Below are 15,821 nucleotides of genomic sequence, written 5' to 3' on the forward strand. Positions count from 1 at the left end.
CCGTCTCGCTCAGTCCTCCCCAGACTAAGTACTGTGTTACACCTACAAGGCGGCGGCAATCACTCCGACCGTCACACAAAGGAGGACAAAAAACATGATGGACTCTTCAGAAGAGGTCATTTTCACTTGAGTTTCTGCGCGAGAAAGTCACCGGATGCCCCAATCTTCTGAACATAGTCCTACTCAGAAATCCAGAGATTTGGGTGGAGCTGATAGTCTTAAATAGCTTTGTAGCAACTCATTTGGTAATGGCTTAAATGTAATGGACGTTCATTAATGTCAGAAAGTTCAGCACTAAAGCTTTAACAGCATTTGTTTTTATTGCATTGCATTGAAGCCATCTTTCACAGTTGAATTAATAACCTAAATACATAAATTTATTTCTGTTTAAATGTATTCTTGTAGCAAAATAGTAAAGTTCACATGTTATTATTGTACTGGTTGAACCAATGCACATATACTCGTTTAAAGCCCATAAAAAAGAATTTTTAATATTTATGAGTGCTTATAACTATACTTATACAGAGCTATAAGCAGAGTATAACACATTATAAATGCGTTATAATCCATTATAGAGAGGCTTCATAGAAAGTGTTACAGTAGTTTGTTTTGTAACATTTTTGTTTGAAATATGAACATTATATATTTTGAGGATTTCTTTCTGAACAGCTAATAGTCCAGTTGAGACATGTCTTTCATCTCGTGCGTTACCATGGAGCCACTGTTGCCCACCAGGTGTTGATTGGGTCCCCTGGCTTTACTGTCAGAGCTCTAGTGGAGCTCATCTTGAAGAAGATTGCTCAGCATGGAAAATCTAATTTCCAGCAGATAATATGGCCTCCAGTTAACTTACCAATTGAATTGTGTAGTTTTATTATTCCTGTGCTATATATGTGGTGTATGAAACATTATGACCCTCTTGATTTGTAGGGGTGACCCTGAACTCTGCACCACTTACGCTATACAAAGCTACTCTACTCTTTAATGTCTGTGTCTCAATCGGTTGCATGTTTTCATAAAAAAGGAGCTTTACACACAACCTTAGCACAGCTGAATATTTCATCACTGTAGCCAGAGGCTGGAGTCAGTGAGCAAATAAGTTCATGTCAAGCCCTGAATGTACAGTCAGGTCCATAAATATTGGGACATCGACACAATTCTAATCTTTTTGGCTCTATACACCACCACAATGGATTTGAAATGAAACGAACAAGATGTTCTTTAACTGTAGACTTTCAGCTTTAATTTGAGGGTAGTTACATCCAAATCAGGTGAACGGTGTAGGAATTACAACAGTTTGTATATGTGCTTCCCACTTTTTAAGGGACCAAAAGTAATGGGACAATTGGCTGCTAGGCTGTTCCATGGCCAGGTATGTGTTATTCCCTCATTATCCCATTTACAGGAACAACATCCTATGGACAGATGAGACCAAGATCAACTTGTACCAGAGTGATGGGAAGAGAAGAGGATGGAGAAGGAAAGGAACTGCGCATGATCCAAAGCATACCACCTCATCAGTGAAGCATGGTGGTGGTAGTGTCATGGCGTGGGCATGTATGGCTGCCAATGGAACTGGTTGTCTTGTATTTATTGATGATGTGACTGCTGACAAAAGCAGCAGGTTGAATTCTGAAGTGTTTCGGGCAATATTATCTGCTCATATTCAGCCAAATGCTTCAGAACTCATTGGACGATGCTTCACAGTGCCGATGGACAATGACCCGACGCATACTGCGAAAGCAACCAAAGAGGTTTTAAGTGGAATGTTATGCAATGGCCAAGTCAATCAGCTGACCTGAATCCGATTGAGCATGCATTTCACTTGCTGAAGACAAAACTGAAGGGAAAATGCCCCAAGAACAAGCAGGAACTGAAGACGTAGTTGCAGTAGAGGCCTGGCAGAGCATCACCAGGGATGAAACCCAGTGTCTGGTGATGTCTATGCGTTCCAGACTTCAGGCTGTAATTGACTGCAAAGGATTTGCAACCAAGTATTAAAAAGTGAAAGTTTGATTTATGATTGTTAATCTGTCCCATTACTTTTGGCCCCTTAAAAAGTGGGAGGCACATACACAAACTGTTGTAATTCCTACACCGTTCACCTGATTTGGATGTAAATACCCTCAAATTAAAGCTGAACGTCTGCAGTTAAAGCACATCTTGTTCATTTCATTTCAAATCCATTGTGGTTGTGTATAGAGCCAAAAAGATTAGAATTGTGTCTTTGTCCCAATATTTATGGACCTGACTGTATGTAATGAAATGCATATAAAAACACATTTGTGATTATCGACGAGAGGCAAGACTTGACAATTCTAATTTGACTATGTAAATTCTTAGTCACCCCTACTGATTTGTACTTTGAATCAAAAGAACAAGGGGGACCCTTCCCAGAAAGGATTAGAGAACATTTTAATTTAATATCTTGAGTAACATGGATGCTGCAAATCTGCAAATGTGTGAATATGACAGTTAGGTGGTCTGCCATAAACCAATTGACTACTTTTGTTGGACTGCCAGACTGCTTTAAGGGGCGAGACAAGATATGAGACTGTCCTCCCAAGAAGAAAATGGCAGTCATGTCAGCAAGTGCCCCATGTGTTTACATTGAAGTCACTGACAGACAGACAGAGATACACACAGACACACACACACACCCACACACTTCCTCTTGATCAGTTGACTTGTGGCACAGGTTGAAAGAGACTGTTGTGGACCAATTGTGATATCACCAGTTAACCTGGGCGTATATTTCTCTCATATGTTAACCTGTGAAAAGTCCAATATAGAGATAGAAACTACTAAATCTTTGCAGGCTTTGGTGTGTAGTGTGGGTGTATAGACAATGTAGACGTTAGTCCATTAACTTCTTTTGTCCGTGACATCCAAGGTTTGAATCCCAGCTAGATCTCTAGTGCGTTGTTTCATCTTATTTTTTTCCGTTTATACATTATGTGTTGTATTTGTGTGGACAATGCTTAAACAGACATGTATTACACAAACTGGTGATGTTTTCAGCAATATCCATTATTTTGTCTCACTTGCAAACACTTGGTGAAAATGTGAACCTCTGGCACTCAGGGACGGAGCCAGAACAGAACGCTCTTAAAAGTAGGCAGGGCCTTTTTGAATATTCCCAGATTTTATGCAAATATCACCAGTTAACATGATCACCAGCTAAACTGGCACACTGGGATCAATTACACTATAGAGAAATGTTATTAAATCACAAACTACGCATCTTTCCTACCATAGTAAGGTCAACAACAAGCTAGGGCTGAAACGATTACTCAATTAACTTGAATAATTTGATTACTAAAAATCCTCGATGCAAAATGATTTGCCTCAAAGCTTTGTTTAATGAATGTTACCAACGTTGTATTGCTCACGGTGTTTCCGCACGGAGGATTATTACTGTCGCACACTGGGCTGACGCTGCTGGCGACACATGAAGACTGATTACAAAATGAAGAAAGAGCGTAAGGCGCCAAGAGAAGAGACAGAAAGTGTCCAAAGTTTGGAATCAGTTCAAACGTAATTAAAACTAAAACTCTGTACAGTGTGTCTACTGCAAAATCTCACTAGCTTACCACAATAAAAGCACGAAGTTAGTGCTTCAGCGTCTCAACAGAAAACATTGAGTCTAACTTAATCATCCGTTCCACAAAGAGGACCCCACAAAATAAATTGGAGTTGTATGGACGATGAAACTACACCAAACACAACTACTAACAAAAACAAAGACAAGAAAATATGTAGTGGTGGCCACGATCTGATCTTAAGAAATTTGTTACTAATATCATTACTTACCTATTCATTTTTAACAGAAAAGATATTCTATTTTAAACCTATCTAACTAAATACACTTGTATATTTTTATAATTACTTGTCTGTGACCCCTGATTTTGAGAACAAATCCGTGTGCTTTAAAGGTCTTGGGCCTATCCCAAGTGGCGTTGTCGGACATTTTTAGCTTCTCGAGTGTCATAGGCCACTCGTATTTCCACAATAGGTTGAGTATAACTAATATTTACTATACTGTATACAGATCAGTCTCAGGTTGAAACTTGTGGTTCTGAAAGTTAAAGGTGCTCTAAGTGATGTGACGTGTTTTGTAGGCTACACATTTTTTTGCCACATACAGCAAACATCTCCTCACTATCTGCTAGCTGCCTGTCCCCTGAACACACACATTATATTCATAATTCTGGGGATTATTTGCCAATAGCATTACATTGCATGTCATTTAGCCGACCCTTTCATCCAAAGCGACTTACAATTGCTATGTCAGAGGTTGTACGCCTCTGGAGCAACTAGGGGTGAAGTGTCTTGCTCAGGGACACATTGGTTGATGTATCGCAGTGGGAATCAAATCCAGATCTCCCACCCCAAAGGCATGGGTCATATCCACTGCGCCATCACCACCAGCATTTAATATTTTAATAATTAGAGTTGTCTCTAAACTTACCTCACATATAATTAGTCTTCTGCTGGTTATATTACAACACTTTCTTTTCAAAAATAGGCATATGCCTAATGATGGGGAATATTTTTTGCCTAAAACATTTAATATTTTAATAATTATATAGACATGTCTCTAAATTTACCTCACACATAATTAGTGTTCTGCTGGTTGTACTACATCACTTACTTTTCAAAAATAGGCATTTGCATAATTTTGGGGAATATTCTTTTGCCATAAAAATAAAAAAAAGAATGTCATAATTACAAAGAGTTGTTGGTTGTTGGAATTCTGAAATCTTGTGTGTTAAAGTGCGTTAAAATAGACAACATTTTCATACAGGGGAGCATGCCCATGGACCCCCCTAGGGGGGGCTTGTCCCCAGTGCAGCTCTAGGTCTAGACGCCCCTGGGGCAGTGTCCCTGTTTTAAGTTTACAAAGATAAAAACATGACCTGTTTTGGTTTCTGAACTGAAAATGTCCCCGGATTTTGTCTCAGTAATCTGGTCACCTTAATGTTGGGTGGAATTAGCAAGTTAGCTAACCAACAATCCAACAAGCTATAGACCTTTTTCAGAGCAGACATGTTGACATGTCATAGTAGGAAAAGCACAGGTGTATTCAAAACCATTACTGATGGCTGCATTCCACTTAGGAGAGACCCTGGTATTAAACCATTACTGATGGCTGCATTCCACTTAGGAGAGCTCCTGGTATTAAACCATTAATGATGGCTGCATTCCACTTAGGAGAGGTCCTGGTATTAAACCATTACTGATGGCTGCATTCCACTTAGGAGAGGTCCTGGTATTAAACCATTACTGATGGCTGCATTCCACTTAGGAGAGGTCCTGGTATTAAACCATTAATGATGGCTGCATTCCACTTAGGAGAGGTCCAGGGGTCTCATTTATAAACATGGCGTACGCACAAAACGGGGCTGAAAACGTGCGTACGCCACATCCCAAGCAAAGGTTGTGATTTTTAAAAAACAAATTTGACGGGAGAATGTGCGGTCCTCCACGCAAACTCTGAACCGTTTTATTTTTTTATTATGGAGACAAAATAGGAATTGGCGATGCAGATGGTGAGGTGATGAACTGAAATCAGACTGCAAAAAGTAAATGGGAATAACTATAAGAGTAGAAAAAATTAAAATATTGATGCCTCCCACATTTTGTCACTTCATATCATCCATGAAGATTAAATCCAGCAGTGTTATTTGTGCTTGTACTCAGTGATAACTGTTCCATAAACTGAAATCTTAAATTAAAAAAATGTCTTAATATGTAATCGGCGCTGTCTTGCTGTCACATTGTCTGCTACGGAGCGCAGGAGGAGGAGATGGCCCGACTGCATGGAATACAGGATATCATCAAATACCCTAGTATTAGATAACGGCAGAACACAGTGTAAATAATTAAATATATATTTTCAAAACTATGCATGGTTATCAAATGTCAAAGTCTGAAAATACAGCCGTTAAGCTATCACGCAATCGTTACACTTAATGTCCTCGTTATCAGTCCGAACTTTAAAACTGTTAACAAAACCTTCATGAAGAAAAGTGTGTTTGCCTATTACACTTTCTTTTGTCTTCAGATTGTATTGCTGTGTTGGCAAGGTGTTAACAATCACAAATTGTTGTAAACATATAAATACTGCAGTGACCCCGTGCGTAATGCTGCATGATGGCCCTGCAGGAGGACTACGCTAATGGAAGAATCAGGAGAGAAAAAAACTTCAGGAACCATGACGATGACTGGCTAATTTGCCGATTTAGATTCCCTAAAGCTGAGCTCTTGGATCTATGTACTGAATTGGGTCCAGTAGTGAGGGCAACGCGCCGGAACCGTGCCATCCCGGTCCAAATACAGGTCCTCGCCACTCTGGGGGAAGCCCGCCCCGGAACCGTGCCATCCCGGTCCAAATACAGGTCCTCGCCACTCTGGGGGAAGCCCGCCCCGGAACCGTGCCATCCCGGTCCAAATACAGGTCCTCGCCACTCTGGGGGAAGCCGGCTGTTTCCAGAGGGAAATGTCAGACAGCTAAGCGTTTCTTTAAATAAATATATATAATCTTCAACTTCATCACTAAGGCTTGTTTGGATATAATATATATTTCTGTTAAATCTTATTATATAGGCCTACGTCTGGTATATCGAAGCTGTCCCCGAGTGCCGTAATGCCTGCCGTTTTGAAAGATTTTATTAATAAAGGTAGTCTGCGACAACAGGCCGAAATTATAATTCAATTGGCAGCAATTCCCGAGCGTCTGAGAGGTTTATTTATTTATTTATTTTTTTTCTCCGCCAGTCGTCATGATTTGGCATGATTCTGTGTAACGAAAGAACAACTGCCAGGGTCATTAACATACTGATCAGCATTCACGAGGTGCTTTGCATTGACTATTTATGGTTAAAAATGGGCTTGTACAGGGCGGGATAAGAGGCTGATCCAAGTACGCACACTTGTAGTCAATCTGTGATTTATAAAGGGAACATTGCTTACAGGTGTGCGTACACACTGTTTTATAAAGCTGACTTTTTTTGGGCGTACGCCATTTTAGGCTTTTGGGCGTACGTACACTTATAGTAAGGATCCTACGCACAGTTTTATAAATGAGACCCCTGGTATTGTGCATGCTGACTCACTGAAATAGCTTACTGGGACACTTGATGGAACTGAGCCATCGTTAAAGGGGTGATAGAATGATTATATAAAGTATTTCGCACTGTTCCTTATGGTCTCCTAATGGGGTATGTAACATTGGTTGGGCTGAAAATGGCCTGGTTGATATTTTATTGGCCCTTATGCATCCCTGTGTTTTGGCCCTATTTGTAACAAGAGCTTTTCTTCCAAATATGGTATGCTCGTGAAGATTTATATGAGCTGCGTGCTGATTGGTTGAGCAAATTGCCATACGCAGACATTAGAGATGCGCGCTGATTGGTTGAGCGAACCCCCAATACACACACATTAGAGAAGCGACAGAATCTCATATTCCAGATACTGCAATGTTTCATTACCAAATTCACTTCTGAGACTTTTTTATGTGAGAAATCAACTATATAAAGCTCAAATATGGGCCGTTTTACCAAAATTGATGGCTAATTGCAAATATGGTAAGACGTATGGTAAAGTGTTGGACTTCAGCGGCGGTGCTGCTGCCTCCCCGCCCGGCCTCCCTTCCTCCACAGACCCCGGCCTGCTGTGAGCTCCGTTAGGCTGGCAGCCCTGACAGAGCTCCAGGGGCCTGCAACTCCCCTCTTCCTGCTAGCTAAATGGCCCGTTGTGTGAGAGTGAGAGCGCGGTCAGCGAGCTTGTTACACCAGCAATCTCTTACCACATGTTACACACAATGTCACGCCACTTAGCTATACAACATCTAAATGTCTTATAAAGCTAACAACGGTGTCCGATTTCAAGTTAATATTTTTCAAGTTTAGCTAGGTGTTTCGTTAGCTGCGACTGTCACTTCAATCCTATCTGTGTGTAGCTACAAATCATGGATAGTTAGCTTCATTTTTGGTCGTAATTCGAGTATATTTACAGTTTGAATTTCGTCACGCCACTTACACAACATCTAACTAAATGTCTTATAAGGCTAACAACGGTGTCCGATTTCAAGTTAATGAATATTTGTGAGCTGTAAGGGTTTCGTTAGCTACGACTGTTCCTACAATCCTATGTGTACAAGATTGCGGCTAGTTAGCTTCATTTTTGGTTGTAATTCGAGTATATTTACAGTTTGAATTTCGTCACGCCACTTACACAACATCTAACTAAATGTCTTATAAAGCTAACAACGGTGTCCGATTTCACGTTAATGAATATTTGTGAGCTGTAAGGGTTTCGTTAGCTGCGACTGTCCCTTCAATCCTAGCTGTGTGTAGCTACAAATCACGGATAGTTAGCTTCATTTTCGGGCGTAATTCGAGTATATTTACAGTTTGAATTTCGTCACGCCAGTTATACCACATCTAACTAAATGTCTTATAAAGCTAACAACGGTGTCCGATTTCAAGTTAATGAATGTTTGTGAATTCCAGAGGAATTCTAAGAGGAGGCTAGCTAGCTCCATCCAGCCGCAGGCTCTATCAATGAGACTCGCGGACAAGAGGCGTGTATTTCCCCAATTGTTTGTTTAAATAACTCAACACATTATAATTACACACATTAAAAGATTAACTGAAACCTGTGGTAAGAGATTGCTGGTGTAACAAGCTCGCTGACCACGCTCTCACTCACATACACCGGGCATTTAGCTAGCAGGAAGAGGGGAGTTTCAGGCCCTGGAGCTCTGTCAGAGCAGGAGCATTTAGTTGTCTATTACCCCAAGATACGGTGACTTTGCGCGGGTATGGAGTGCTGTGGGCTGCCAGTCGTGACGGAGCTCCATGTACCTTATAGCAGACCGGGGTCTGTGAAGGAAGGCAGGCAGGGCGGCGAGGCAGCAACACAGGCAGCACCGGCGCTGAACTCCGACACACAGTCGGACAAAATTTGCAATTAGCCATCCATTTTCATAAAGCGGCCCATATTTGAACTTTACGTAGTTGATTTCTTTTTCAGAAGTGAATTTTGTAATGGAATAGCAGAGATCTGCGTGACCTAGCTAGATTCAGAAGACTACCTGATCTCAGGTCAGTTGTGTAGCCTATGTAAATGTTGGGGCGTGACCGTTCTCTTAATACACCCATGGGCTGATAAAGGTTCCGGTTTTTGGGAGGTTGACGTCAACTTCCAGCTTTGTTGAGATTCGCCCGTTTTCAGCGGCAGTTTCAAAATATGAGATTTTTATAGTAGAGGGGTGTCAGTGGGACTTTGAGCTTCTATGTATGTCCTATTTACCCACCGAACTGTCGTTATTCAACTATGACAGGGTGAAATCAGTTTTGCATTCTATCACCCCTTTAAGGTTATCAATTTCAGCTGTGCTTTTCCTACTATGACAAGTCAACATGTCTGCTGTGAAAAAGGTCCATTAAACAGCTACCAAACAGCTAGGCAACGTTATAATCGCTAACATAGCAGACTTATGAAAAAATACATGGGTTATCATCATTTTATTTTTTTTGTCATGACTGGGTTATTATTGACTCAGCATCATCAGCATTACAGAAAAGAATCACTATATCCGATGTTTGAAATGAAGCCAGTCTACTTACCGGAGCAGAGTTCACCAAATACTGAAGTGATTCAAACTGGGACAGACAGTGGACCAAAACACTGTGAAGCAAGGGAGGGGGGCTCAAAATGTTTCTTAACTTGCCCTGTTTGTTTTTGTACCATGTTACTACATACACAATTATTTGAAGTATGTGTGATTGTATTATTTACAATACACAGCATGGTTTTTAATGATTTTTTTTAGGGGGGGGGACACAACCTTCAGATGGAATAGGTCCTGACCCCCTGACCTCCCCCATGACTTTCGACTATGGTTATTAGCATTTATGGGAACTGTGGTCAGGATGGAGAGGTAACACTGAAGCCTTAATGTATTTGAGTACACCAGATATATTCCAGCAAATGTTCTGTATGCCTCTCTAATTAGACTAATTGCTGAGTAATGATTGATTGATCAAAAGTGTGTGGTTTGACGTTCCTTTCAGGAAAATTCCTGTAACTATACTCCTGTTGCAGTATAACAAAGCTACTTTGAACTCACATTCTTGTAAACGAGAATGAACAAAATATATAATTGGTCATACTTCAGTCTGGAATAAAAAACAAAGAAAACAAGGAGCCAAAATTCATGATATCATCAAATAAAAGGCAGCAGCCCAGCATCAGATCAGCAGAATAAGTAGCCATGTCTGAATGGTTAATCCCACAACCCCATATTCAGTCTTCCTAAATATTGTTCTTCCACATGACTAAAAGGGAAGCTGCCACATCTCTTAATATTACTTGAGTGTATGTGCAGGGAGCTGATGGGTTATTGATCAGTAACACTGTCTACTGAGCCAGTTTTGGAACAAAATATTGCCAATCTCTGTTTCTGTTTATTGACTAAGTGATTTATTGACTAATAGTTCCAGTCTTTATTTGATCTTAATCCAGGTCAGTCTCAATTAACTATCCTATACTGCAAAAACAACTAAATGCATCTCACATTTGCTGTCCCAGTACCACTCACACACTTCCAACACACATCCAGCACTTGCATTTAGCAGCCTGTGCAGCTAATTATCCATGAGCATTGCTAGCACAATTAAAACCAGGAGAGCCAGAGCCAGTTCTTGACAAATATGGAGGAAAGCCTTTATTATGTACTGTATAGCCAGTCGAAGCAGCCAAGGCGCTGCCAAGCAATGCCAGATGTCACTGATCGTGTAGGAGTGCAGTCTGGGAGGGATGATGCACTTGTGCTGGTCCCCAGAGGCCACCGATCCGTCTTAATCCAGTTCATTAGGCAGGACTCAGTTTGCTGCTTTTAGTCAGCGTGTCCCAACAATGCCAGACATGCAAAACAACGTGTCCAAAAATAATTTTCTTTACCTTTCATCATGTTTGTAATATAACACTTAAGCATTTACTATATTGATTAATGATTAATTAAACTAAACATTTTCCAGTTTGAGGCAATAATGAATATATTGAGCTTTACTTATTACCAAACATTCAATTACCATTGGAATTTATTGGATTATCTTTCACTCTTGCACTGTGAATCTGAATTCTGTCCAACAATGTTGTTGAAATGAAACAGAAACCGCATTTTAAATGAATAATTAATAATTTTAAACCTTAAAAAAAAAAAAAAAAACATCTGAGGAAAAGAGGAACCCAACTCCAAACAGAGATTCAAGTAAAAGATACAAAAGTAGTAGTACTGTTAATAAAAAACAGTCTCTCTCATTGTCTGCACCTGCACACTCACAAGACTAGCAGGGGCTTTTTGGAAGTGAAAGTAAACAAGTAAAAAACAAAACAAAAGTTCATAAAAACGTATTTTCATTTTTTGAATAAAATAACGCTTATTTTTGAGCGGTGGTGGTCCATCTCCTCCATCTTAATACGCCATGTGCTTCTGAGAATGGCCCCTCAAATCCTCTCTGCTCTAATCTGGACCATAAATCACAAGAAGACGTGTGGCTCTGAGTTACGGCCCTCTGGTAGTGAACTTGGATACATTGCAGAGTCTTAAGATATTTTTGAGTATAATTATGAGAGATAATTCAAGATGTTCCTTCTGGGAGACAGAAATGCTGTTAAATGAGATCAGAGCTGAATGATTGATGATGAGCTTGTTTTTCTTTTTTTCACTTTGTCACAGTTACAATTTGGGCTCCTTACAAATTGTCATTTTAGCATTAATAAGTCATCATCATTTACATTTTACTTTGAGGCATCAGATTAAATCGGTTAGGTTGCTTTATGACATAAAACAGGAAGAGAATGCTGTTTTGTTGAAACTCTGCTAGAGTTATTAAAGTTGTACTTGGTTTGAAAACATGATTAAGCTTTTAAGCCCAACCTTTGTCTCCTACTAGAGAAAATCCATGTTTTAGCAAATTGTGTGCCGCTTCTGCTAAGTGGAGAATAATGTAGGGATACACTCATCCGTTGCTGACCTCGTTAAAGGGTAACTACCGTTTTTTTAACCCTATATTCCTATGTGTTTGTGTCTAAGTGACTGATGGGAACAACAATCTTTGACATTGGTCCAGTATTAAGCTGTAGTCAGCAGCGGTGAAACAAGCTACAATGTAAGTTAATAGGACAATTTTCCAGCTTGTATTTATCTTCACAAAAGTGTTCATTTTGCCACTGACAGACTCAGATTAATATTCTAAGTGTCTGACAACATTATGGAAAGGATCCCTACAGAGATAGACTTTTAAAACCTCTTTAAGACCTTTCTGTTTAACCAGAAACAGCTCTGAAGTCGCTAGCCCTAAACCCACCAGATATCTTGGACGGGCACTGGAAATTAGCAATAGCTATAAATGCTGTGATGCTGTATGAGATTTGTTGCCCAGATATCTATGTCTAAGTATCTCTCCCTATTCACATAAACATGAAATGAAAAACTTGTTTAGCTTGTATAGAGCAAAGATAATTTCACATGTAAATCAGTAAACTATGTGTTTATTTCAACCAAAACTAGAGTTGTGATGGATGGAAAAGTGGAAAGACAAAACGGTTTTTCATAGTTTTATTTTGTTTCTGTTGACTTTGAATGAAGTGTATTTTACGATGCTAAAATGACAGTTTATTTACATGGAGTCTGGTGGCTTTAGCAAATGCAATTTCACAGATGTTTTTATGTTTAAAAAAAGGATCTTACTTTAACAGAAAGGTCGACCTCCTTAGAAATCCTTTCCATAATGTTGTCAGACACCTAGAATATTAATCTGAGTCTGTCAGCGGCATAACCAGCACTTTAGTGAAGTTAAATACAAGCTGCACAATTGCCCTATTAACTTACATTGTAGCTTGTTTCTGCAGCGATCTCACTTAATACTGGACCAATGTCAGATTGTTGTTCTCATCAGTCACTTAGACACAAAAACAGGTTGAAAAAAAAACGGTAGTTACCCTTTAAGTGGATCAGGTATCAGTCTAGCCTCACTTTGCCAGACCTTCCTCCACAGCGCTGCGGAGGAGGATCTGGCTAGTCCTGGACATCCTTAGCTGTCTGTTAAATGCAGTTTGCCATTTGATTGAGACAGCCACAGTGATGCAGAGACTATTTATAGAAAAGAGTAATGAATTACCATTTACATGTTGTTATGCAACATGCACACTCTTCCATGTCCATGTACACACACATTGATATATGCAGACACGCAGAGCAACTCGTTCTCATACCTAAATGACAAAATAAGTCCATTGGAAATTGATTTATTTTGAAACAGGGACAATGCACAAACAAACATTAAACTTGTTAAACAAGAGAATATGTCTTGGGCCAGGTTATAGCAACAATTGCTAATTTTCACCTGTAGTCCCTGGGCAGGTATGACAAATAAAAAAAAATAATAATAGAAATATCACAAAACTATATATAAATGACATGATATGCATAGTAATTAAGAACAAACAGGTTAAGTAAAAACAGGGGCGCCATCAGCCCACTCATTCTCTCCTTCTCCCCCTCCCAGCACACACACTGAAAGAGTTCAGCAGCAGCTTAGGCACATTAGAGTACATGCAACTCCAGATATTCATTCATACAAGGATACACACACACATTACCAATGACCGTTCCATTTAACATAACAGACAAATATTTAAACATATAGTTAATGTTGTGGAACGGAAACTATGACCTTTCTGACATTTCTGCTGTGCTCATTGTCTGTTCTGTGTAGCTTTGCTAGTCTCTTTGATAAACCAGATCTAGCGTTAGGAACAGCAACATGTCACTGCCGGTCGTACTGACTGCTGTCATTTTCTTTAGTTTGTGGCCCAACAGGTAAATTAGCTCTCCAAGCTAACGTTAGTTAGTCCAAAATAAATTTGAACATCGAACACAATGTATCTATTTACATTTAACCAGAATCCCAATTGTTCTCTAAACCTTAGGTGCTTTTGTTGCCTAAATCTAAACTCTGCCTCTCAACATAATCCAGGCAGCGATTATGTTTTAGTTTAGTAACACATAGTTGTATGAACATTAAAGTAAAGTCAATTGAGTCATTTTGAAACAAACAAAAGCATCATAAAAGATTGATAATATTTAGCTTTTGTAAAATGGAAGTGGATATAAAAGTGAGTGAGATTCTCTAATCAAACTGTGTGTGTGTGTGTGTGTGTGTGTGTGTGTGTGTGTGTGTGTGTGTTGACAGATGGTATGTTTGGGAGGTGTCACCGTGTTCCAGTGAAGGAGGTTTACACCTACGATGTCTCCCCGTCTGTAGTGCAACGCTTCAGGACGCTGCTGGAGAAGCTCTCTAACAGAGGTATACACACACACACACACACACAAACAAACACACATATGAAGTTGCTTTCAGGTTCCATATGTACCATACGTCAACATAAGAAGCACACTGAAATTTTACTCAAAATTTATCATTTTGTAGTGTATTTGTTGTGAAACTGTCTTCTACAAATGACGTTCATATTGTCAGGATATGTTGAAGATGACATGTAATGTAGAACAGCTTTAGATGTTGTTGTAGTTGTAAATCTTCCAAGCTTGACTGCCATCTTGGAAAAGCCTTGGTTGTAAGAGATAGTGTATTAGTATATGAAAAGTCATATAATACAGAACTGGACAGAGTGGAATACAGAAGGAATAGAGAATGAATAGAGTGAGTATCAAGACTTAAATAAATGTGAAATAATGGTTTAATATTAATTTAATTTGCATTTTATAACGTGTGGAAATGATTAATGATCAGTTGTTTGTCCCTTTTCTGGTGTAAGAGCTGCTGTTATTATACTGCACCACTAGAGGGAGGCAAACACCTGTGGAACAGCCCATTTGGCATCTGTGAGCATTTCATGCACTTTCATCATACAGCTTTGCTTTGAACGACAGGAAAGAAACAGCCTGGTACTCTCTTGAGCTTTTTGTGGCTGTGCCTGCTGAAGAGGGAATCATACTGGACAACACTTATTTTGGGAGGAGTTTCCCCCCTTGCCTTTTTTCCAACATCTTCTTTTGAGCCTGATTTGGTTGTCGTCCCCTCTCCCCCTCTACAAAAGAAAAAAACTAAACAACAAAACTGCTCCTCAGGTTTAATTCGCCGAATCGGCACTCAGCAGGAGAGCTGGAGAAATATTCAGATTTCACAGAGAGTTGATGAGTTTGGAGGCATTTGTCAGCCGCTCGGAAGTGAAATGAATTATGCAAATTAAATGTTTGGCCCCAGCTGTCTGCAGAAGCCATTAGGGAGGACACAACTCTACAGACTGAAGCATCTGCATGATAACACAGTTTACTCTCTCCGTATCCTTTTCCTTTAAAAATTAATCTTTGCATTCTTTTTTGGATTAATCGATTAATAGTTAAGACTACAACATTTCCTGGAATTGGGAATAAAAGCCTTTTACAGCTTTTCAGCCTCCCCCCCCCGACACGCTGAATCCACTTATTGTTTGAAGCGTTTTCCAGGTTAGTGGGGATGCATAGTGCTCAAAACCAAAAAAAAAATGTAGTAATGTTCCCTCAGCATGTTGTTTGGTGATAAACTGTATGTAAAAGGAGTGGTGGCGTTTCGTGTAACGTTATCCTAAGGTGCCGTCTATGCGTTGGATTTTTCTTTAGCGGTGGTTAGCTAGCAAATAAGCCCCTGACAGCAATGTTTATTGTTCATTTTTTTCCACAATGTTTAGTAATGATGGTAGGAGTGGTCATATTGAGTGAAAATGTGATGTGAGATTAGGACTGGGTA

At 39.7% G+C, this 15,821-nt stretch overlaps 1 protein-coding gene across 4 annotated transcripts in view; it reads left to right on the plus strand.

The window, feature by feature from the left end:
• Nucleotides 1-15,821, plus strand: part of LOC114565842 (receptor-type tyrosine-protein phosphatase N2) — a 298,094-nt gene that overhangs the window by 39,509 nt on the left and 242,764 nt on the right. For all 4 annotated transcript variants that reach the window (XM_028594123.1, XM_028594124.1, XM_028594125.1 and 1 more), the window contains exon 3: nucleotides 14,268-14,381. In XM_028594123.1, coding sequence (XP_028449924.1) covers nucleotides 14,268-14,381 — 114 coding nt within the window. The remainder of the gene's footprint in view (nucleotides 1-14,267; nucleotides 14,382-15,821) is intronic.

Source organism: Perca flavescens, chromosome 12, assembly GCF_004354835.1.
Source record: "Perca flavescens isolate YP-PL-M2 chromosome 12, PFLA_1.0, whole genome shotgun sequence".
NCBI classification, from domain to species: domain Eukaryota; kingdom Metazoa; phylum Chordata; class Actinopteri; order Perciformes; family Percidae; genus Perca; species Perca flavescens.